General features: G+C 37.3%; 1 protein-coding gene across 1 annotated transcript; it reads right to left on the bottom strand.

The window, feature by feature from the left end:
* Positions 1-478: 478 nt before the first annotated feature.
* C9orf72 (C9orf72-SMCR8 complex subunit) lies at positions 479-23683 on the bottom strand. The gene is made up of 11 exons (XM_059926361.1): positions 23606-23683; positions 18106-18593; positions 16918-16977; positions 13286-13381; positions 12471-12535; positions 11069-11141; positions 9191-9307; positions 6297-6532; positions 3868-3925; positions 2351-2460; positions 479-2245 (listed from the first exon to the last, which is right to left on the bottom strand). Exons 2-11 carry the CDS (start codon positions 18547-18549, stop codon positions 2059-2061), a joined length of 1446 nt encoding a protein of 481 aa, XP_059782344.1. The 5' UTR covers positions 18550-18593; positions 23606-23683; the 3' UTR covers positions 479-2058.
* Between the last annotated feature and the right edge of the window lie 1679 nt (positions 23684-25362).

Raw genomic sequence — 25362 nt, 5'->3', positions numbered from 1 at the left:
TATTTGTTTTCCAAATTAAGGGGTTTAGATTCCTCACACTTTCACTTTCATACTGGACATCTATACTGGGGACCTGGAAGGAATAACTTCAACTTAGGTTGTATTAATATTATTATAACAATAATTAAAAAAAAAGAATTTACACAAGCATTATCTTATATCTGATATATTAATATAGAAATTAAAATATCAAAATGCAGTCCTGGGAGTTAAGCAGACAAAAAAATAAAAAACAAAACAATCAAACCACATATGATTCCAGCATCACATAGAACCTTTAAATGTATTTTCTTTCAAAAGAGAAAATCAATAAAAAAAATTGTTTAGATACAACATGAATGTCAGCAGAGCAGGAAGCCAATCAGTCTTTCAATATCATAGCACTGCTTTTCTAAGCAAATAACCTAAAGACACAAAATTTCAAAGATATTTTATTCAAAATTCTCCATCTAGGAGAAAAGATATATAACAATGTGCACACATGCTTTAATAACTTATTTCACTGTACAACTTGCATCCCATACAATGGTACAATAAATCAGCAAAAGAAAATAATTAGCACTTAAATAATCTATCATGTAAATAGCACTGAATACAGGGTTCAACAAGGTGGAATCTGTACATTTTTTCATGACTGAGCCAGAGCATCTGTCAATCTAGTTGAGTATGGGTCTAAAAATCGAGATGTCTACACCTTTCTTATTAGTGATGTGAAAGGCTATTAGGACCTATGTTGGTTTTGGTTAACTTTGGTGGGTGAGAGCAGAGGGGCTCTATCACTTTTATCCCTTTCTTATAAATACTTTTTCCCTTTTATGTTACTTCCACAGTTTTAAATAAAAATATATTTTATGCTTGTGTATACTATTTTGTCAATACTGTTCTAGCACAGAATTATGTTAATTGGTTATTTTATAGCTAGCAAAATGGTCCAAACACATTAAGGAAACAAAAGAAATTGACCACTTAGTTCTGCCAAAGTAGCACCTAGTAAAACAGCATGTCAGTAACGTTTCTCCTGCTAGTCCTCCTACATGCAGGCAAAGAGACGTGGCAACAACTTCAAAAACACGGGCAGAAATTTAAGGAAGAAGATACTATTCCTGTTGCTGAAAAAAAATCTTACTAGTTAGTATTTCTCTATTGCATTTAATAATCTCGGAGTTATAATGATTGCTAAATCAGAGGAAGACTATACAAGAGGAAAACAAGATAAAAAATGAGTGACTAGTGAAATCTGAACTTCTTCCAAGAGACTATATTTTCCAAGAAAAAAAAAAGGCACAGGAGGTATACATTTCAATTTGGCTCAAAAATAATGAAAATTAACTGAAAAAAGTTGGCAATAACTACTGAAACATAAAATCCAATTCTCTACATTTTCTGTGACAGAGCTCAACAAACAAACAGAAAAACACCCTGATTGTGGTTCACCATAATCGGGACTATACATACTGCCTGATGTTTCTACACAGACTGAATCCCAAGGACTAAGTCTGCAAAGTAGGATCGAACAATTGATTTCAATAAAACATCTGCTTGATCAATATTTTCTTTCTAAAACTTAACCTATGTTCAAGCTAACTTCCTTTTGTGGAACTGAAACGATTTAAATGCTCTAATTTTTAGCTGATTGTAAAAGTATTACAGTAATCCTACATACCAAGGAACACCAAGAGATGGAAAGTCAACTAGTATTATATCTGTGAAAGCTAACTCAGATTTCACTTGGATACTTGTAAACCATGAATCATAAGTTTCAAAAAAACAGTAGTTGTGGTCAAGTTTATATCCTATATCTTTAAAAGATACCAATAATATTTATTATAATTGTAAACATACGTCTGTCTCCCAAGAGAGCACATCCAGGAAAAGGTGCATTTATTGTAACTGCACCTAAAATCCCCTTACAGGCTTTCTGTGACAACTGCAGTGTAACTACCTACCATTGCTGAGTAGGACTCTAGGCCACAACCCGAGGGAATCATGTTTCCCCAATACCACGGAGCTACTTTACCAGCAATTACGATCGTGACGCAACATTAACAAGTTACACATTTAAAAAGTCATTAGAACATCTCGTTCTTGGACACTAGTATAGAAAGGTCTTCCAAAGATAAAGGAATGGAGGCCTGGTTTAATTTTCTCAGCTAGAGCCATTATTATGTTAAGATCGCCCTCTGCTGTTAAATCAAGGTCTATCTTCAGGTTCCGAAGCGATTTAAAGGGCTTTTTCCCCTTCTGCCTACAAATAATAATAAAAAAGAAATTATAACACAGAAAATGTCCAAAGGGAACAAAACAAAAGCAACGTATGAAGGTTTTTCTTCCATTTAGGAGTCTGACTTACGTATCATCTTCTATATATTTTATTAGTGTCAAGGCTTTTCTGTGAAGGACGAGCAGAAACTGTGCAAGGAAAGTACTCCTGAGAGATAGACCGGGTTTCAAATGAAAGACCTGCAGGAGAATGAAGCGTTTTTATAAATAATTTGCCCCGTTCTACTTATACACAGCATGTTTCTGTCTCAGCGCTGACAGTGCCTGGCAGATAACTCACGTTAGAGCAGCTAACCACTTCCACAGATGCGCCCTGACACACAGGAGGAGGCGGAGGTATGGGTCTGGGAGTCATCTAACAGTTCTGTTTTATCTTTAAGAATTGACTCAAATTTTTCCTTCTGCCTTAGACTATATCCGTGTTCATTTTATTTGTCATTAAAAATCATGATATAAGTTACTTCTAGCTGTGTTACTTAACTTTTCTCTGCCCACATCTTCAAATAAAATTGGAGCTACCAGAGGTGAGCCGTGCTTAGACTATGGTTTTTTTTTTTTTAATAAATTTATTTATTTATTTATTTATTTATTTTCGGCTGTGTTGGGTCTTCGTGGCTGCGCGCGGGCTTTCTCTAGTTGCGGCAAGCGGGGGCTACTCTTCGTTGTCGTGTGTGGGCTTCTCATTGTGGTGGCTTGTCTTTGTTGCGAAGCACAGGCTCTAGGCGCGTGGGCTTCAGTAGTTGTGGCTCGCGGGCTCTAGAGCGCAGGCTCAGTAGTTGTGGCGCATGGGCTTAGTTGCTCCGCGGCATGTGGGATCTTCCTGGACCAGGGCTCGAACCCGTGTCCCCTGTGTTGGCAGGCGGACTCTTTACCACTGTGCCACCAGGGAAGTCCTAGACTATGGTTTTGAGATTTTCATATTTTTCTATTCTGGGGGGGTGGGGGTACATGTGTAGTGGTAGAAGGATTTTATTTCTGCTTGGGAAGCATGGAATTACATGACTTGGGATTATCTTTGAACTTTGTAATATGTCACAGACCACATAGACCTGGATCCAAAATTCCTAGTCAACCTAACAATTATGTTATTTCAAAGCTGCATCTATGACACTGTTTCTTGGCCTGATCCCCAGAAAGATAATTATGACAAATCTCTGTTATCTTAAGAAATAAGACCCATATAATCTAAAATTTTCTTCAAAATCTAGATTTTTTTCAAAGGAATGAGACAATAAAGATGCTATCATGTAAATAAGTTTTAAAGACATTGTTTGCTCAATTAAGGCAAATAAACATTTGTACAATATCCCCCTTACCAAAAGAAAACACCCTTGGGTTATAAGTTAGTGCTTAGAATTAAAACATTTATTATTTGAACTGGGGGATGCTGCATCTTTAATTGTTAATATACAGGCTACTCCCCTCTAACAATTCAGAAGAAAAATAATTTTGACACTTTAGAAAGATCAGAGACTCTACAAAAGGACTTAATTCTAAATTATATATATAGTATAGGCAGTGTGGGATATATTGAAAAAGAAAACATGTCATACCATTCACTCTGACAATCTCAGGTTTAACATTTACCTGATCCAGGAAGGCTTTTACTAGAGTGTCTCTGTGTAAGACATCTTGAAAAATATTCCTATGAAAAAAACAGGCCAAATGTTGAAATGATTTCCACAACCTCTCATACCAGCCAATAAATTAAATTCTTAGAAGTGGGATTATAAACATATTTATAAGAATTAGATATATATATATTTGAAAATATAAAATACATACTCATTTTAACTCAAGGATACATTTGTCTATTACTGGAGTTTGTCAGGCCACAATGTAATTATTTTCTCTCAAATAGTATAAGCAGTCCCAGGAAGGGTATGTATGTATCTATCATACACATTATAAAAAAATACCGCGAGCCTTAGGTGGTTAATAAATATAATTACCAATCCCGCCATCACAAAAATATAGAACAGCAACAAAAATAAACACATACCACTACTACCAAAAACCAAAACAAAATAAAAGGTTAACTTCACATACTAATAACTTCTAATAAGTAGTTTAGGAAGAAAAAAAGGTAAGAGGACGAATGCTGGGTAACATTCAAGTGGGATTAAGGAACACACACAGATGATTATCTGCAACATCTTGACCACTGGGTTTGTATCCACAAGCCCATCATCTGGCAAGTAACATGAATCAGCTACCTAAGAAAATGTCAGCTACATTGGCAATGAGCAGAGTAAGAAGTTAAATTGTAATTCACACGAGATAATGTTTATCTACCACACAACCTAGGATATAGCAGGTTCTTAAAAAAGACTGTCCCTTTCCCAACCCCCTTTGATCTTTTCTCTTCTTCTTTCCCCTTCCTTGCCTTCTACTTCCCTAAGGAATTTACTGGGATGCTAGGTTATACTCAAGTCAGAGGGTAATATAACATTTACTAAGGTAAGCAATTTTTAACTGAAAAGAAAGACTGAAAATAGTAGGGATCATCATATAACTGACAGGAGTAGCAGGGAAGGAGGTGTGTGCGCAGAGGTAATAGGAAAGTACCTAAAATTTCCTAGTTTTAGGAGATGGGTCTTCCCTACTACAGAAGAAGGAAACTCAGAAGGGGGAAAAATCAGCATTTCACAATTACTGGCTGTCCAACTGGTGGCCAGTGTGGGCACTGACAACCTTTCTCTGGCTTTGGAGAGAGAATTCAGCTATTTAAGTCTAGTGTTCTGAACGTATCTGTTTCATAAATTGATTGTATTGGTCATATGTGAATTAGGTGAAGCAAAGTGTTAAAAAATTCCCCCAAAAGCACTCTCCAGGAACCCACCAAAAAAATAGAAAAAAAAAAAAAAAACCAAACACTTTAGGAAAGAAGAAAATGCTTGAAGGATCAGATTAATTTTGAGAATTTTGACACGTGTGCCAAAATTACCTATATGTGAAAACTTAGGGACCTGAAATTCTTATTTTGACCAATTTGTTTTCTAAACCAATTCCCCTAAATCTTTCAAAGGACCCAACAAGAACACCAGAGAGCTGGGAAAAGCTGGGTCCTAATGAAGCCATCTTTCTGCACCTAGAGACACATGAGGCTGGCTGGGGATCCCTTGGACATGGTGTTTCCTTGCTATGCTTTTGGGCAACACCTTCTGTCTGACTATTGGTGCTTCACATGTCTGTTGCCTCAGCTCAAAATTTTTCTTCAAGACACAGGACAGGGTTGCTTGCTCCAATTTTACTGCTGCCTTGTACACTCAAACCTCGATTATACTAGTTAACATTTATTGAGCACATTCTATGTGCCAGGCACTTTAAACTGATTAAAGAGAACCATGATAGTATACTATAATTTCTTTTCCTGATCTCAGAACATCATTTAAGTGTTTTATAATTCAGATTTATCATCTTTTTTTTTTTTCTAGTTGAGTCCACATTCAACATGTTACTATCATTACTTTTTTTCTTGTTAATTTACTGATCAGACTTTATGGTAAGAAATGAATAAAACAATATAAAATGCAAAGTAAAAGAATGCTCTATTAATATATTTTGACAGTTTTGCCATATTTTATATTTATATATCAAGGAAAAACAGACTTAGAATTACCTCCTTAGTTAATAAGGTTTAGTTAATAAGCCTTTTATGACTCTTACACACTAGTCTATAAGCAATGTAAGGAGCTGGGGCTGTCTGGTTGGCCACTATTAACCTTAGCACCAAGTACTGCACCTAGGGGCTCAATATACATTTGTTAAATAAATACTTAAATACTTATTTTTAAGCACTATTCTGACCTATCTTATGGGAAACACAATTATATTAAGAAAAGCTGACATTTAAGAAAAAATGCTTGATTAACCAAATACTTCTTCCAGTATAATTCTCCTAGTAATATTTCTTTCCTTTTAAACACCAAATTGTTGGTTTTCTTTCTACTCATAAAAGATACAGTTGTCTAATATTGCTTAATGACAATATCAAAAAGCAGGGCACGACATACAAATCAGGAGTGAAGCTTTCGTCCGTGTAGATGATGGTATCCTGAGCCATGTCTTCCTCTGAAGTGGCTCTCCAGAATGCTGCCAGCTCTGATCTCATGTATCTACGCTGATTATAAATATGTTCGTGACAGGGTGGCATCTGCTTGACGGTGTTGACGTCCACATCTATGTGTGTGGTGGGATAGGGCGCGTACATGACTTGCCGGAAGGGAAGCACAAAGCTTCCAGTTGAATCCTGTTATAAACGAAAAGAAAATTTACTGAGAGAGGAACCAAGATGCGGAGTAGAAGGACGTGCTCTCACTCCCTCTTGCGAGAACACCAGAATCACAACTAGCTGCTGGACAGTCATCGACAGGAAGACACTGGAACTCACCAAAAAACATACCCCACATCCAAAGCAAAGGAGAAGCCACAATGAGACGGTAGGAGGGGCGCAATCACAGTAAAATCAAATCCCATAACCGCTGGGTGGGTGACTCACAGACTGGAGAAAACACTTATACCACAGAAGTCCACCCACTGGAGTGAAGGTTCTGAGCCCCACGTCAGGTTCCCAACCTGGGGGTCTGGCAACGGGAGGAGGAATTCATAGAGAATCAGACTTTGAAGCCTAGTGGGAATTGACTGCAGGGCTTCGACAGGACTGGGGGAAACAGAGACTCCACTCTTGGAGGGCACACACAAAATAGTGTGTGCGTCGGGACCCAGGGGAAGGAGCAGTGACCCCAGGGGAGACTGAACCAGACCTATCTGCTGGTGTTGGGGGGTCTCCTGCAGAGGCGGGGGGTGGCAGTGGCTCACTGTGGGGACAAGGACACTGGCAGCAGAAGTTCTGGGAAGTACTCCTTGGCGTGAACCCTCCCAGAGTCTGCCATTAGCCGCAGCAAAGAGCCCAGGTAGGCTCCAGTGCTGGGTTGCCTCAGGCCAAACAACCAACAGGGAGGGAACCCAGCCTCACCCATCAGCAGTCAAGTGGATTAAAGTTTTACTGAGCTCTGCCCACCAGAACAACAGTCAGCTCTACCCAGCATCACTCCCTCCCATCAAGCCTCTTAGATAGCCTCATCCACCAGAGGGCAGACAGCAGAAGCAAGAAGAACTACAATCCTGCAGCCTGTGGAACAAAAACCACATTCACAGAAAGACAAGATGAAAAGGCAGAGGGCTATGTACCAGATGAAGGAACAAGATAAAACTCCAGAAAAAGAAAATTTACTGTCTTTTACGCCAAAAGATATGAAGAACTATCTTTTAATTAAAAAAAAAAAAACTGGCTTTAACTTAGCAAATCCAGCTCTAGAAATTTATCCTGGAAAATGAATCATGATTGTGTGCCAAATTCCAGCGATGTGTGTGTTACAGCACTGGGTTAGACAGTAAAACGCCAGAAACAACCTAAGTATCCAAAAAGAGAAATGATTAAATAAATAAAAATGGTTTATTGTTTAGCTGCTAAAAATTAAGTTGCCAATGTTTATGTGTTGATATTGAAAGATGTTCACAATACACTGTGAAAAAGGAAGTTAAAACATGCAAAGTATAATCTAATTTTTTTGGGGGGAGGGGAAGATATGAAAAAAACACTAACAGAAGAAAAAAAGATCAGAAAGAAATATGCCAAATATTAACAGGGCTTATTCATTGGATTATGAGATTACAAGTGGCTTTTTACATTCTTCTTGATTATTCATATATTCTGTTAAGTCTCAATGAATATGTATTTTTATAGTAAGTAAAAAATGTACTTCTTTCCAGGTATAGTCAGTTGGGTAGCCAGCTGCCATATAACAAGTACCTACTGTTATAATGTCAAAGTATCCTCTGGAAAGCTATACAATTTAAACTTGCGTGGAAAACTCTTAACAAATATTTTTTCATTAAATTATAGTTTCAAGTTTTCCACTATGCATTTGGTATAGGTCCCTTTTAGGGATAAAATTATACAATAAATGAGATGATGCTGAGGAAATAAAAGTACTAAGTACCTTATTATGCCTTTGATAGGAGAAGTTCTAATTTTCAGATTTGTACAATTCAAATCAAAAATGAGTTCCTCTTAAGTAGTTTCTGTATTTAAACACTATTATTCTCAGCTCAGAGCATGCACATTATTGAAAATGTAAAAGCTGAAAATAATTTTTATTTGCAACAATTTTTAGTATTTTTTTCTTTCATTTTACTATACCTATATCCTCAAGAAAGTATTCACTCTGAGAGACTCACATAGCCATTAGGAAATCTACTTCTTCACACCTTTGACTATAATTGAAACATCAATAATAGATTCAATAAAGTGAATAACAATTCCCTATAATTATTGAAAATAATTGCTAATGTATATTTATCTGTTTTGCTCCTTGAAAAGCAGATTCAAGTAAATAAAGGAAAAATATAAAATAATTTTTTCTTATGTATATATGTGTGTGTGTATACACACACACACATACATACATCCAGGAATTGCTCGAGTCCTGTACACTGTTTCAAGATAGGAAGCAGCTTAACATTTTTTCAATAAATGAATATGGTACTTTAAACATAAAATGGTAACATCAAAATTCAAATCCATTCAGTAAAAAAAGAAATGTTCCCATTTAGTTATGGAACTTGATTCAAGCACATATTGAAAAAAAAAAAAAATCCTGAGGCCAGACAGGCAGCTACAGGAAACCAGAGAGAAACACAAAGAAAGCTATTCTGTGATGTTTCACTGATACTAACTATAAATTCATACGACATATACTCCATGTTCAGACCTGTGTAAAGGAAGTCAGCTCCTTGGCATATAAACATGAGACACATTAAATGCTATTGTTCAAAATATATGTATAAAGATTCTCAAAAATGATTTAAAAAAATTGGGTTCACCTGTGATAAATGGACACTATACCTTTAGTAGGCCTTGTACAAAGAGCCCTGACTCGTATTTAAATGATGATTCTGCTTCACATAATCTGGAGCATTTTCTCTCTGCTGGAGTCAGAAAAAGGCATAATGTTCTTACTATCTGTAAGTGAAAATATTTTAGCATTAAAATATGAAGTAAAAAGGTCACTGGTTTGCTTATGAAAGAGATCTGAATAGAAATTTCAATTGTTATTGTCAATAAAATCTATTCTGAGAAATAAGTATTCCATAGTCAACTGGAATAGTCTATGGGATATCACACTTGTTGCTTAAAATAGGTATTCTGTGGTCAAGTAAGTTTGGGAAATGTTAGTAAATTTACTGTATGGTATCTCAAAACCTTTAACATTTGAATACATATTGTGACTCTCCAGGTGACTGAAACAATATGCAGACTTTCTCAAACTTACTTGACCATGGAACCCTTATTCCTAATCTTATATTAGGAAATAATGACCTAATATAATTATTGATTGTATCTCCACCCAGCAACAAGTGTGTTTCAAACAAGTAAACAGTTTGGATGAGAAAACTAAATGCAGTTAAATCAAGCAGAATTATGGCTTCTGTTAATAGTTCTACATGTAAAATCCCATTACAATGAATATCTAAGTGTCTAACTCCTTCAACAGAATGAGAATTAATTCTTTCAAATTTAATTTAAAATAAGCTAGCCATTGGTTGCGGATTAGAAACCTATCATTCTAACAGGATTTGATCATAGTTCTATTAGGAAAAATAAAAAGCCATCTAACTACCTTGGAATTCAGACTATATTCAGAGTTTTTATACTAAAGCAGTGGTTTTCAAACTAGTGATGGCAACCTTTTCTTAAATTAAAAAGAGAAAAGATAAAAGAGAAGCTATTAAACTAGAAGAGGATGTGGGATGAGAAAAATGTTTGAAAAACAGAGCCCCAACCATGGAGGCTTTCTCCCTCCAAGAAGCAACTGGGAAGGCCCTGTGGAACCTGACGGCTTTGGAGGACACAAATTGAAAGCTACCTTCCTTGGGTAACAGAAATAATAAGTCACTAGATGTAATATAATAACAGAGGTAAGCTAACCTGTCATAAATGGTTGTACCAGAAATTTAATTTTGGTAAATCAAGTGTCAAGTAATTATACAGGGTAGCTTATTATATTACAGAAAAAAAAATTATGAATATATTTGTCAAGCAAATAATCATTCCTAATATATTTCCTGTGTAAAACTTAGAAAAATTAGGTTTGTTTAAATTGATAGATATGTGCACTTTTCTCTCTCTAATTAATGATCAGTGAAGAAAAGTACAAAATCCCTTAGTTTATTACCTAATGCTTGGAAAGGTAACTGTTCATTAATTATTTATTAACTCATATAGCACTAAAAGAAATGGTCACAAATGTTACTGAATAAGATATAACCTCTATCGATCACTAAATAGCAATAGGTCCCTAAAAGGAATAGATTTAGGGGGAAAAGCAAGATCGTGAAATCAAGATGAATGATCAGATACCATTTCTTTGTAATTAGTACCAAAAGTACATGGCTATCTTCACATTTATTAAAGATAACATTAGGAAATAGAAGACAAATATTTTTAAAAACATCTGATTTTAAAATATTCTCAAAACCATTTATACAGTACTGAGACTAGTATTTATGAATTATCACAATGAAACTGATAAATGACTTCCTATTCAAACAGTTTACTTTAAACTCATTTTTGCCATAGGGTGTCACAGTAATTTGGTCAGATTATATTGCCTCCTTATACTATTAGATCATCTTGACTGCAACCTAACCTTTAGATTACAATCCGTAATATGTTAGCAGTTTAAAAAAGTCAGATCATTTGCTGGATTACAAAATAAATTACCTTATTTACTTTCTCCGCACTGCTACCTACTACAACAGAACAGCCACACGTCTGCAAGTGGGAGCTGATGGCACTATAAATTGAAAAAAAAAAAAAGATTAAAAACACTGAGTGTAAAACAATTTCACAAACTAAAAAAAATAATAATAAAGACAAGTGAGCATCAAATAACTCTGAATAGCTTTACATGATGAACACCAAAGCTCTGATTATAATGTCATCTTTTATTTCTATAGTACTTTGCATTTTCCACCACATGCCTCTCACAGATTCTACTTGAACCTTAAAACAATGCAGTTAGTAAAATATTACCATTTTATCGTGGAAGAAACTGAGGTGTAGAGAGGTTAAGTGGTTAATTTTAAGTCAAATGGGATTCAAAGTAACATGAATGGCTGACACTGAGCAGAGTCAGGACTAAAGAGCTCCTGGTTCAAGCCATGTGAGGCCTGGAGATTAAACAAGCTCACACCTCTAAGACTCCATCATGAACCTAAAGGAGAAGACTGTAGACATAAAAGCAAATACTTTATCCTTTCACTCCTTATTTTTTAAAATAAAATTTTGTGATAATCTGTAATTGTAAAGAAACACTCAAGTAGGAGATGAGATTATATGTGTAGATGCAGTACTTAGTTAAGGGACTTAGCACATAGGCACTCAATAAATACTGGTTATTATTATTGTTATTATCACTTTCTTAGAAGAAATATAAATAGAAAATGTAAGCTATTAGCTATTATTATGTGCTTATATGTGCCATGCACTGTTTTAAATGCTTAATATGATTTATCTCACTCAAGGCTTACAACAATCCTATGAAGTAGGTACTACTAATATTCCCATTTTATAGATGAGGTAATGGAGGCACAGAGAGTTCAGGTGGCTTGCCAGGAAGTAAGCAGTAAGCAGAGAGTTCAGGTGGCTTGCCCAGGGTTACACAGCAGTAAACTAGGAAGTCTGGTTTTAGAGCTCACACTTTTAAGCACTAAAATCTATTGTAAAATGGAAAGGATCAGTACAAATATGAATAATTTTCTTTTCTAGGCCGAAATAAGTCTATCCACAATGCAACTTAATTTGAAAGGATTCTTAGTTTCAGCTTTAATGAGAAGAAAAACAAGAAACCGGAACCAAACAAGGGTCCAAGAATTCTTGTCTGGGTACTACGGAAATTCAGCTTCTTTAAATATTAAATAGAGTAACATCAAATATATCATAGGCATGTGATAAGTAAAGAAGTAACACAAAGCTAAGCAATAGTTCAGATATGCATTTTGACCCTAGAATAATGAAGGCAGGCATTCTGTTATTATTTTCTTCCTTCCCAATCTTGTCACAGGTGAGCGTAAGATTTGCATCTGCTTCATCCAGCTTTTACAAAAAGAAACAAAATTCTTACTTGAGAAGAAAGCCTTCATGACAACTGTCACCAATATCATCATCATTGAGAACTGTATCAGCTATCTGAAATGCACCAAAAAAAAAAATTTATTCTGGCTGTAACAAAACGCTGAAATGACACTTTTAATACACAAGTTTTCTGAAGTCTAGGCTCAATATAACACACTGCCCTCATTTCTGAGCATCACAAATCCCCATAAAACAATCTGTGTGCATCACTACAAACTTGCAGAACAAATGATGTGAAAGCTGGTCAGACAGCTTAAGCAACAATGCTTACAAGAACAATTTCCTCTTCTGAGCCGTCACAATCAGGAGACACATCTTAATTACAAAGTCAGGGAGCAACAGAAATAGTTTCCTAAAGATTTCTCTATACACGCATAGTGTGTAATTCCTAATGTCCTCAACAAATGAATGATTAAGGAAATCAGATTAGTGAAGGTAAGTGAACTTCCATTAACTGCCAGTGATTTGTACACTGCTTTGTTACAAAAAGTACTGCATTAAATACTGATTGATTCTCTAAGGTCTGAAATTCTCTCACTTAGGAAATACAAAAGTGGAGAAATTAACTTAATAAATTTAATTTTATCATATTACCATTACTGACCAAAAAGCCTCTGGCCATAAAATTCAGGACTTTAAGTGTGTTTGTTAAAGTGGCTAATAATTCATATGAATAGTATATATGACAAAAAAATGTATATTACTAAAATTAGAATATTACTAATATACATCATAGTAATATAACTCAAGGGAATTGATAAAGCGTACCATTGCTCCTATTTAACATTACAAGTGAGAACTTACATCTATTTCTTCAGGAACACTGTGGGATTTCATAGATGAAAGCAGTTCCATTACAGGAATTACTTCCCCAGTAAGCATTGGAATAATACTCTGACCCTGCATAAAAAAGTAAAATGAAGTGAAGAAAAGTCACACAATATAGGATAAAGTGGGCAATAAAAAATCAAAAACTGAAAGCAAAGAATAACACCCTTTGATAGAAATACTTGATAACTTGTTCAAACACAGCCCCAAACAAGTCTACTACTCCAAAATATTTCTATTTCTAAAGGATTTACATGCTATTTAAAACTCCTTTTCATTCTTCCAGGAATAATTTTCTTTTTTTCTCTTTTTTTTGGCTGCACTGTGCAGCATGCGGGATCTTAGTTCCTCAACCAGGGATCGAACCCATACCCCCTGCAGTGGGAGCACGAAGACTTTTTTTGTTGTTGTTAATTAAATATCTTTATTACGGGAAAGTTTCCCATATCCCATACTATGCCTAGAATATGTTAACTCATTAAAAGTATACAGTTTTTTTTTTTTTTTTTTTTAATTGGGGCTACAGTTGTTTTACAATGTTGTGGGAGGACGGAGTCTTAACCACTGAATCGCCAGGGAAGTCCCAGGAATAATTTTCTTTAGTCAGAATGGAATCATTGGTTTATCATTTACACGAAATAATTAAATCACCACACCAAATTTAGAAAGGATCTCCTTTGAAATTTTATTTGAGATATAAGAACTTTTGTTAATCAAAGCTCACTGATGCATTTTATATTAAAAATGAGGAAAGCCAAGCATAAAAAGGCTTTGAAATGCTCAGCAGATAACTCAGTAGTAAAGTGTGAATCAATACTCAATCTCAGGACTTCCCTGGTGGTCCAGTGGTTGGGACTTCGCCTTCCAACGCAGTGGGTGCAGGTTCGATCCCTGGTCATGGAGCTAGGATCCCACATGCCTCGCGGCCAAAAAACCAAAACACAAAACAGAAGCAGTGTTGTAACAAATTCAATAAAGACTTTAAAATTGGTCCACATCAAAAAAAAAAAAAAAAAAAAAATCTAAAAATAACCCCTCAATCTCTACATTCATAATAAGGTATAATCTACCCAAATGCAAATCAAAGTCATAATGTATATATATATATATTTTTTTTTTTCTTTGGCATAATGTATATTTTTAAGAATCAATAAAGCAGACAAATTTTCTTCAGTGTTCTTTCAAGGTAATGCTACTACTTATTACATCTCAAAGATGTAATTTTAAAATCTGTAGTTTCTAGAATGAAATTGAAAATTCAATACAGAACACCACACACGTAAAGTGTCTCAAATACGGGTGCTCCCTCATTTATTCACTGCCACCACCACTCCCCCAAAATGTTTTGCCCATCCTGAATACGTAAACTTTTAGAGAGGCAGATGAAATTGTCACATATCTATCAATTTTTAGCTACGCATGTTTTAAAATCACATATTATTTAAGATCTAACAATAAAACTTTTCCCCTCATTCACGTTTTATGAAATGATTATATTCAAACTCACTACATGCATATTCAAATTAGAACCTCTGTCATCCTTACAGTCAGTCCTTTTTTTGAGTGACCAAACCTAGTTTTCAGAGCCCCTTATCATATAAGTTGCTGAAGAATTTAAATGTGATGCTGTCTCTGGAAATTTTATCCTAATAGGCCCCCTTGCATCACACAGGAGGTTTTATTATTTAAAAAAAAAAAAAATCCATCCTGTAGTAACTTACAAACATAAAACCACTCATTGTTTTCACTTTTCAAAGTAATTTTTTAAATGTCTGCTTACAACTACAACAATCAACACATGCAATTCAAGATTAATAACTGAAGCTGCGTTAAATTTGCTTCCTTGTAAAATGATTTTATCAGATGACAGCTATAAGCATCTAAAACTAGCACTGATTAAAGTTGTTTTAGACTAAGTATCATCCTCAAACAGTATTTATTGTTCAAAATAAAGTCACTGCAAGCACATGATATGAGATTTGCAAGAACTCGATTATCAGGTGACTCCTTTTCAGAAAGGATATTTATGGGAAAATACCTTCCCTTAGGTGTAGGCATATATAGTATGTCATACACAGCATCTCAGACATTTATCATCATAAGCAAATGGATATGCTCATTGAAGCTTAACAACAATGACAAATCCTAGACGGCTGAACACAGAAGAGGCTCTAAAAGAAAATGCTTCCAGTTATTTCCTCCTTGGACTTCTCTAACTTGAACTTTTCAGCAGGTGAACGTTTCCCCTTTAAAAACCTCCAGTTTGTCCAAGTATACTTTCCTCCTGACATAGAAGGGACAGGATAACATTTTCAACAAAAGCCCTTAAACGAGAAATAAACCTTAATGTTAATAGTGGTCAACTTTTTAAGTACAGGTTTCTGGTTTGAAAAAAAATCCCAGAAAAAGGAGAATTTTACTGGGTCCTAAATTTTGTTATTTTGAGATAAGTCTACTAGTTACTCTGTAACTAGCAGGTACATCTAGAAGTTGGTGAAAGTCATCCCATTCCTTGGCACCCTGCTTACTGACCAGCAAGCAAAGGCTGGGCTTCTCTGAGTAAAGGGAAACATTTCCTTGTAAGTCTTAGAACTTGCCCCATAATTACCTCCTTCTGACTTTTGTAAAAGTTATTTACAAAAGTACAAACATAACAATTTTGTAAAGAAGATCATTTTATAGGGTTTTGTATTTCCCTTGTTCATGTTCCTGTAGTTTGACAAACTTTTAGAAAAAGTTCATTGTTTAAAATATCATTTGTCTCAGGCAAGCTAAAGAGAACCAGGGAGAAGGCTAGTTTAGACTGGAGTTTTAACAGAGGAGCAAGGAGGGTGGCCAGAAGCAATGAGAGTAAAAGCAAAGAGCACTTTCTCCTTCGGGGATTCGCCTTCTGAACGTCTCTGCCCTAGACTGAAATGTTTTGCAATTAATTTCCATAAGGGAAGCCATACCCTTGCAATCATGCTTCTCAAACCCTGGTGCCTGCTCCCTAAGGATGTTCAAAACCATGGGATAAACACAGCATGTTTTTCTGGAGACTTGATACCACTGGAAGCCCGAGTGGTAAGAAGGTGAGGAATATCACCGGCAAACTGTAATATTAAAACAAAAAGATATATCACGGAATAAAATGTAAATTGCATGAGTTTTAAAGATACAACACGGGACTTCAAAGAAATATGATGCTTAGAGCTGTGTCTGTACCCCCAGATACTTTAGGGGCACTCACTCTCCTGTTACAACTACTTCTGTGGAAATGTTTGAGAAGCAATACCTTAAAAAAAAAACAAAACTCATATAGAATTTAAAATTTTTACTATGAACAAGTTATCCAAAACTTATCCCATGCAAACAGAAAAAAAGGGAAGCAAAATATTAATTTGTGGATGCAATTATTATTATCCTTTATTTATTTAACTCTTCAGGTCTAAGATATGGAAGTTTTCATCCAGTTTATTCCATTTATCTTCATAAAGATTCTGTTCGTGCTCAGGCTCACTCTGTCAAACAAATATGTCTTCAAGGCCTTAACAGAAGCAGCCCTTAGCTTTATACAGACATATGTAGTGGGTTTAGCAGTGTGTGGTAATATGCAATCTGCACCTTACCTGATCTTCCATTCTCTCTGTGCCTTCCAAGATGATCTTCTGGACATTTTCTTGCCTTTCCTGAGCAAGAGAAAATTCATTAAAATAAAAAAAACCACAACATTTTGATACTTGTTTATTTTTCACAATACAGTTAAATGGCAGACATCTTCTTGGGTAATTTAGTTCATGGGAAAAACACGTTCCACTTTAGGGCAAAAAAAAAAAAGTGGGGGGGGATTAACCCAACAAATCCATGCTCTCATAGACAATATGAAATAAAATAAAAACACCCTTTTTGTCTGCAGTTAAAAACAGATAATGTGACAGAAAGAGTCAATGTAACATCTGCATAGTTTCAGAAAGGAAACTAATGATTTGTACTTTTCAAATTAGATAAGATCTAGATGAATCTAGTGACTATACAGCTTCCAGATTTTAAATGATTTTCATAAGCATGTGAGAAATAAGGAGGCAAGCCTGCAAACACGGAAAAAAACTCTTCTTTTAAAAGATACTATTTTTCCTTGCTATTTGGTAAAAGCCTTATAAAATCAGTAAGGCTTTAGTGGACTTCCATGTTAGTATAAAACTGCAAAGCAGAAAGGAGAATTAAATTTGTTCTTCTCATCTGCCAAAATTACAGTATATGGAAATATAATTATCACTATATATTAAACTATAAGATTAGGGGACAACAATGATTTCCTCTAGCTCAATCTACAAAATTAAAAGGAATATCTCCTGAAAACCATTTGGTCCAACTTCTTCATTTTACAAATTTGGGAACTTGGCAAAGAAATTAAAGGGACCAAAGGTAATTTGGGCAAAGGGTTACGAAACTATTGTTCTGAACTGCTTACACCCACACAGTGGTAAGTGAAAGACAGGGTCATGCAATGCAGAAACAAAAAGCTTTTAGAGTCAAAGGCTCCCAAGACAAATCCAGACTCTAAAATTTATGTTTCCTTATTTCTCTAAGCTTCTGGCTTTCTATTTACAATGTGATGCTATCATCTCCTACTTTCCAGGGTTAGAAGACCACAGACATCAGCCTAGATCTATCCGTACCTAATAGGGTAGAAGCAAATAACAGCTCCTGTTTGAAGTTAATTGCATATAATTTCTAAAAATTAGATAAAAATGTGTCAGAAGGTAAACTTTCAGTGGCTAGGTTAGCATGCTTAATAAGCTTCCAAACCCACTCACCTTGTGCATCCATATCCTTCCCTTCCGGATAATGTGCGTTAATCTATCCACACACACTCTGTGAAGTGGGAGATAGAAACTCAGTTCCGTCTGGGGAAGTATAATTGATAGTCCATAGGTGCTCCTATCCCCATTCCAGTTTCCATCGAAGATTAATGAAACAATAATTACTCCTTTTTCAGACAAGACGAAAAACTTTACGTCTATCGCCCCACTCTCTGCATTTCGAAGGATTTCTCCATTGAGGGTATGGTTGGCAAGAAAAGTTATTTCTCCGTCGCTTAGAAGTAACTGTTCCGTCTTTGGAGCCCAAATGTGCCTTACTCTAGGACCAAGAATATTGTCCCAGTAAGCAAAGGTTGCTGCTAATAAAGGGGATTCACCACTTAAAGCAATCTCTGTCTTGGCAACAGCTGGAGAAGGTGGTGGACAGAGAGTCGACATCACTGCATCCCAACTGTCACATTATCCAAAAGCTCCAAGGTTATCTAAACAATGACATACAAAACCAGTGATTAGGTTCAGCGATTTTAAGTCATCCATCAAAAACGCAAATTTTGGGACTGACATATATACACTACTATATATAAAATAGATAACTAATAAGGACCTATAGCACAGGGAACTCTACTCATTACTCTGTAATGACCTATATGGGAAAAGAATCTAAAAAAGAGTGGATATATGTATATGTATAACTGGTTCATTTTGCTGTACAGCAGAAACACAACATTGTAAATCAATTTTAAAAAAGAAATAAAAGGCATTCTAAGGTCAAAAAAACCCCCAAACCCTCAAATGATTTACGTATACGTGGTTTTCTCCTCTTCAGTCAAAAAGATTTGGAAGCATGTCTCCTACATGAAAGAGACATTAAACTAGCATGGCAGGTGCATATTAAGTGTTTGCGATATGATGATCGCAAAATGTACTACCATACATAGTAACATGCCACTTATATTCAGGGCATACACTTAGAAATCCAAAATAATGATGGCCTTAAAAAAAGTCTCTGAACATTAATATAAAATATTATATACTAAAGCTCATAGAATGGATCCTCACTGTTTCTAAATATCCAGCCTATATGCAATTCTAATATGATAGGATATTTGGTTCCTAAACCATAGGAACTAAAGGGAAACAAATTGAGAAAGGGAGGGCTCAGCTAGAGACCATGACACTTGTTGTGGGCTGAACTATGTCCCCCACAAAATATATGCTCAAGTCCTAACCCCCTGTATCTGTGAATGTGACCTTATTTGGAGACAGGTGTAATCAAGTTAAGATGGGGTCCTAATCCAATGGCTGGTGTCCTTACAAGGACAGAAAGATTTGGAGACACACAGACAGGGAAAACAGGGCCATGCGAAGATGAAGGCAGAAACTGGAGTGATGCAGCTACAAGCCAAGGAATGTGAAGGACTGCTGGTAACTATCAGAAGCTAAGAAGAGGCAAAGAACGATTCTTCCGTGGAGCCTTTAGAGGAGCACGCCCCTTCCAACACCTTATTTCAGGCTTCTAGCTTTCAGAACAGAGAGAGAATACATTTTTCTCATTTTTACATCACCCAGTTTGTGGTACTTTGTTATGGCAGTCCACACCTGACAGCAGAAAACCTTAAAAGCTGCTAAGAAAAGAAAAGAAAAAAAAAAAAGGCAAAAGCTTGCAAGAATACAACAATCTAGAACCATAAGAGAAAATGAGCAAAAAGTCCTCAATGCACTCAATGATTCTCTTTGGGTAACAGGATGCTAAAGCCCAATACTGGTGTTTAAAATGACAGATAAATACATTTAATATGCTATTCAAGAAAGCAGCGTAGCCTTTTATCATTGCAAAGAGAGTTATACTAAACGGTTAAAGTAAAAAAGCTTTAGTTATTTAAAACATGTAGAGAACTAAATGATTGGATGGGCCTGGTCAACCTTTCAATCTACTGAGAAAACAGAGAAGAGGAATTGCCCAAGGTCACCAAGCCAGGCTGGAATCCAGGTCTCTTGTATATCTTAACCCACCCCATTGTATCACTCTGAAAGTGTACATTCAATGTGATGTTAATGTAAAATGAATCATTCCTGCCTAATATTAAAATTGAATACCTATGCATATTCAATACCAATTTCATTTAAACAAGTCTAAAATTGTGGAATCTATTCGTCATATAATGGTAAAGGATAGTAGTTAATAATAGGTGAACTATGATATATCTATCTTTGCCTGTATGATTGCTTTGGGAATTAACATTTTATCTGTAACTAAATTCATGTCAAAGTAAACCATTTTACTTAAAATAAAGAATTTGATCTACATCTTGTCAGGAGAGTTCAGAGATTGATGAAAAGCAAAAAAAAACCCCAACAAAAAACGACTCTAATTTTAGAGTACTGTATGAGCACTTTTATCATGATGTCAAGAATAGTTATAAGTGCTTGGCAAAACGCTTTACAGTAGGTATGTGCAGAAATGGTTTAACACAAGAACAGTTCTTGTGTATTATTATTATTATTTTTTTTTTTTTAAATTTATTTATTTATTTATTTATTTATGGCTGTGTTGGGTCTTCGTTTCTGCGCCAGGGCTTTCTCCAGTTGCGGCAAGCGGGGGCCACTCCTCATCGCGGTGCGCGGGCCTCTCACCATCGCGGCCTCTCTTGTTGCGGAGCACAGGCTCCAGACGCGCAGGCTCAGTAATTGTGGCTCACGGGCCCAGCCGCTCCGCGGCATGTGGGATCCTCCCAGACCAGGGCTCGAACCCGTGTTCCCTGCATTAGCAGGCAGATTCTCAACCACTGCGCCACCAGGGAAGCCCTTGTGTATTATTTTTTATTTTAGAAATTCATTTAGGAAATATTCACTTTTTAAATGTGTTATATCAATTTAATAGACTTAAGAGACTACACTGGGTATAAGTTGTATAGTTTGTTTAAAATATCCACTGTTATGGATATAATTTAAACAGTCAGTTTATAATGACAGAATATAGGAATATAATCTGAATTGAAACTGTAATGATGCTATGATAATTAACAACAGCAAACTGGAGGCCAAGGAGACGAATTAAGTAAACACAGAGCTATACAATTATATGGTAACATATTCTTCTTTTGTTCTTCCTTTTTGGATAAAAAAGGTGAATAATCATAAAGGCAATACTGCAACTCAAACATTTCATCATTATGTTGAAAATAAAAACACTTCCTTAAATGGAATTGAGCCCTGGAGCAGATATGGTTAGATTATGGGACAACTTTTTACCTGATTGTGAAAACTCAACTATTATAGACCACTAATTACATTCAATCTCATTGCTAGTATCATTAGAAAGAGAATAAGGGACAAAGATTACGCTGAATTGTTTAGCTTTAAATCCTGCCAAAAGTCACAGAGGAGTACAGCTAGGAGAGTAGTAAAATGAGTCCACTAACACTTAAAGTCATCATCTTTGGTAAAGAAAATCCATACATACAGACATGGCTCAAAAAAATCAGTTCAAAATCAAGTCTTTTATCTATATATCTTATTTACATGTAGTGCTGGCTACACCAGAGAGTTATCAAACAAAAGCCGTAAGAGTCTTTGAGGGAAGCCAGGATTCAAATTGGGTGACACAGTGGCTTGCCACACTCCTGTAAACAAAAAACAGGGTTCATGAGGATGTACCCAATATACTTCCTGAAAATCATCCAACATATGCAGATGTAGAGATTATACTAATTATCACCTGTTAAAACTGTTAGCACACGGGTAGTTTTGAAGTTTTGCTTTTTCTTAAACCTTTGCTAAAAATCAGCCATCTCTTCTCTGATTGATATTTAGAAAGTTGGTTGGTCCACTGCTGTTGCAAATCAGAATTCAACCATCATAAGGCCCACACTTCTTGTAACCATGTTTTCTGTTTATTTTCTCCCAGCTCTAAGAGAAGCAGGATCCTAAACCAGCCCACCTTCCAAAACAGGAGCTGCCCAGACCAACTTTATTGACAGTGATCTGCTTGCAACACCAGATAGTTCGCAACACTTTTCAAGACTCAGAGGTTAAGTTCATCATATCACTATCAGACCATCTCTCACAGCTCCAGTTTCTCAAATAGGCAGGCTAACCTACTACTCCTTAGAATTACTTAATTAAAATAGAGCCCAAGGGCAGGCTTGAAAGATAGGAGTCTCCTCTGGTTTTCTCTCTCTCTGAAAGTAAATTCTGAACTGCTAACAGGGCCAAAGAAAGACACTATTTTATCAACTTTATAAGGTGGGGAAAAAACACTTTAGCCCCTATGTAACTATTTCCTTGGAGCAGGTTAGTTCTGGCATAGTGCACAATCTGCAATGTGGTCTATCACTTCTCTTGTTTTTGTTTCATGTGCGTAAAGAGAACAGGCATCATGAGGTAGTTTCCAACTGATTCAGGGCTTTCCTAGACTGCCAAGGTGCTGGCAACAGTGTCTGTGTCACATAACACCATCATACTTCAAGTACTCTGACTCCATATTATTAATTTCCCATATATTGTATTCTTGCTTCTGTGATGTTCCCTTTATGTTAAAAGTTTTCCAAAGTCTAAGATCGTATCTAACAGTATTTTCCAATCTCTTTGTACAAATTAAAGTGCCAGACGTATTGTGTCCCCTTGCTTTGCATCACAAGAGAGATGAGAACAGTTTGAATTGAAATTTATCCACTGGCTACAACCAGACTGTTTTAACTAGAGCCTAACAATCTTCATTGTTTCTTAAAGGGCCATCTCTCTCGGGCAAGTGCATGACCTCCCGGTCTCCTGAATACAGAAGCCTGGTGGAGTTCACCGGGGCCAGTCAGACCGAGTGGTCACAGCAGACGCGTAATCAGTGCACTTCTTTTTGCAACCGATACCATCAAGTCAAGTGATGCCCAAGTCATAATGGTCACTTCCTTTAAGTAAGTCTGTGTATCCTCGGAGAAGTGAAGTAAGCAGGTCATGAACCACAGAACGGGAGCAAAAGACAGTCTAGAATTGCTGCCCAAATTTACAAGACATCAGCAATCCTTAGAAACTTCAAGTTCTGTAGACGAGTAGTATTACCCCACGCCACGCCGCTTTATCCCCTCTCGGACCCCGACTTGGTACGGAGCAGCCGCGCGCCTCCCGCCCTCTGGTTTTCCCCGGGCCAGGCCTCTCGGTGCCCGAGGCTCCTTTTCCTTGAGTCACGGCACAGGGGGTCCGACGGGTCCCTCTGAGTGTCACGCCGGGACCCCGAGAAGGAGCCAGCTCGGAGGCTGTGCGCGGAAAAGCGAACCGATCCCTATCCCCCTGCCTCTGCGCCGCCACTGCCAGAAAGCCCGGATGAAGGCAACTCCACTGGTCGCCGGGCTGAAAATCCCGATGCCGGCTTTCGATCAGGGAAGAGAGCGGCAAAGAGAGGACCAGCCGAGCAGAGCCCTGGCGAGAGCCTCCGCCGCCGCCCGCGCGGTCCCGGCACCCGGAGCCCAAACAGTCACCTACACGCCGGCTTCTCACTCACCTCCTCGCCACCGCCTGCGCCTCCGCCGCCGCCGCCGCCGCCGCCGCTGCGGGCATAGGACCGCAACCGCAGTCCCGCCCCCGCGGCCCTGGCCCCGCCCCCGCGCGTGTTGCGTCCCCGAACCCGCTTCACGCCGTGGTCGTTTCCCGCCTTGTGCTCTTCTCCTGGTAAATTTTATCAGATCGTTCCTCATTCACCCTTAGCGAATACTGTGAGAGCAAGGGGAGGAGAGAAAGGGCGGGAAAAACAAAGCCACACAGCTCCTAAACACACCCCCTGCTCTCTCTAGGCCCCGCCCCCTTAAAGAAGAAACCGGGCAGCAGGGATGGCTGACGCGTCAAGCGCCATCTTTCACGCGGGCGGAACAAGTCGCTGTTGTTGCGCTACCATTTCCTCGTGGGACACCGTAGGTACGCCTTGGTGTTTTCGAAATGCGATTATACGTAAACGCACGAGATCTGCGCAAGGCGGGGGTCGGGGTCGGCTTGCTATGTTCCTTTGCTCAATGACGCGCTCGGTAAATTTAGCGTAAGCTGATAACCGAGATAGTTCCGTTCTTAACGGGGAAGACTCCTGGGCCCCAAGAAAGCAAAGAAGAGTTGGTGGTTGTGAATGGTTTTGTTTGTGCTTGGCAGGTAGCAGGCGCTCTACAAATAGTTGATGAACGAATGGATTTGGTTTTTTTTAATGGCACAATTCAGTACACTGTAACTTCACCCTAAGCCTCGTTAGTTAATTTTCTTTCCCACAATATATAGTCACAACAATTTTGTCTTTAGATGTAAGCATTTTCTCAAGGATGATTTTCTTGTCTTTAAACATCTTATTAGCTAGTTGCACAATGTGGATGAGTTGGGTGGGTTTTTTTTTTTCACCTTTGAAAATGTACTTTATTGTTTTGTTATGTGCTGTAAGATTTTTTGTTTTTAATCTCCAGTTAAGTAAGCCTTTTGGTCTACAAGTGTGTATTTTCAGGTTATTCGCTACAGATGTGTGGCACTTAACATTTTTCATCTTTAAAAATCACGTAGGACATCTTTATCATTCAGAGGAAGAAATACACAAAATGACTCCCTCAAACCTATACCCTCTGCAGAAATAGACCCCTTACCTATGCTTTATGCTTATATCAAACACGAAAAAATCTACCATTTATCTAGTTCCTACTGTGTCTTTGGTATTGTGCTTCTCAGCCTACATAAAGAATTACACTTGGGGCTTCCCTGGTGGTGCAGTGGTTAAGAATCCACCTGCCAATGCAGGGGACATGGGTTTGATCCCTGGTTCGGGAGGATCCCACATGCCGCGGAGCAACTAAGCCCATGCGCCACAACTAGTGAGCCTGCACTCTAGAGCCCACGAGCCACAACTACTGAGCCCACGTGCTACAACTGCTGAAGCCCACCTGCCTAGAGCCTGTGCTCCACAACAAGAGAAGCCACTGCAATGAGAAGCCCGCGCACTACAACGAAGAGTAGCCCCCGCTCACCACAACTAGAGAAAGCCTGCGTGCAGCAGTGAAGACCCAACACAGCCAAAAATAAATAAAATAAGTAAATTAAAAAAAAAAAAGAATTACGCTCAATCCTCCTAACACATTTAGGATATAGATATTATCATCCCTGTTTTACAGAAGATATGACCAAGGTTCAGAGAGATTATTTACCCAAAGCCACTTAGCTAGCTGATTCAGGCCAGTTTTGTGCAATTCCAGAGCCCACTGAGTCCTGAGGACACCAGGCTTGTACTGAGTGGAT

This window comes from Balaenoptera ricei, chromosome 6 (genome assembly GCF_028023285.1).
Source record: "Balaenoptera ricei isolate mBalRic1 chromosome 6, mBalRic1.hap2, whole genome shotgun sequence".
Lineage (NCBI taxonomy): Eukaryota > Metazoa > Chordata > Mammalia > Artiodactyla > Balaenopteridae > Balaenoptera > Balaenoptera ricei.
Note: the sequence above shows the minus strand (reverse complement) of the source record. Positions and strands in the feature narration are given on the sequence as shown.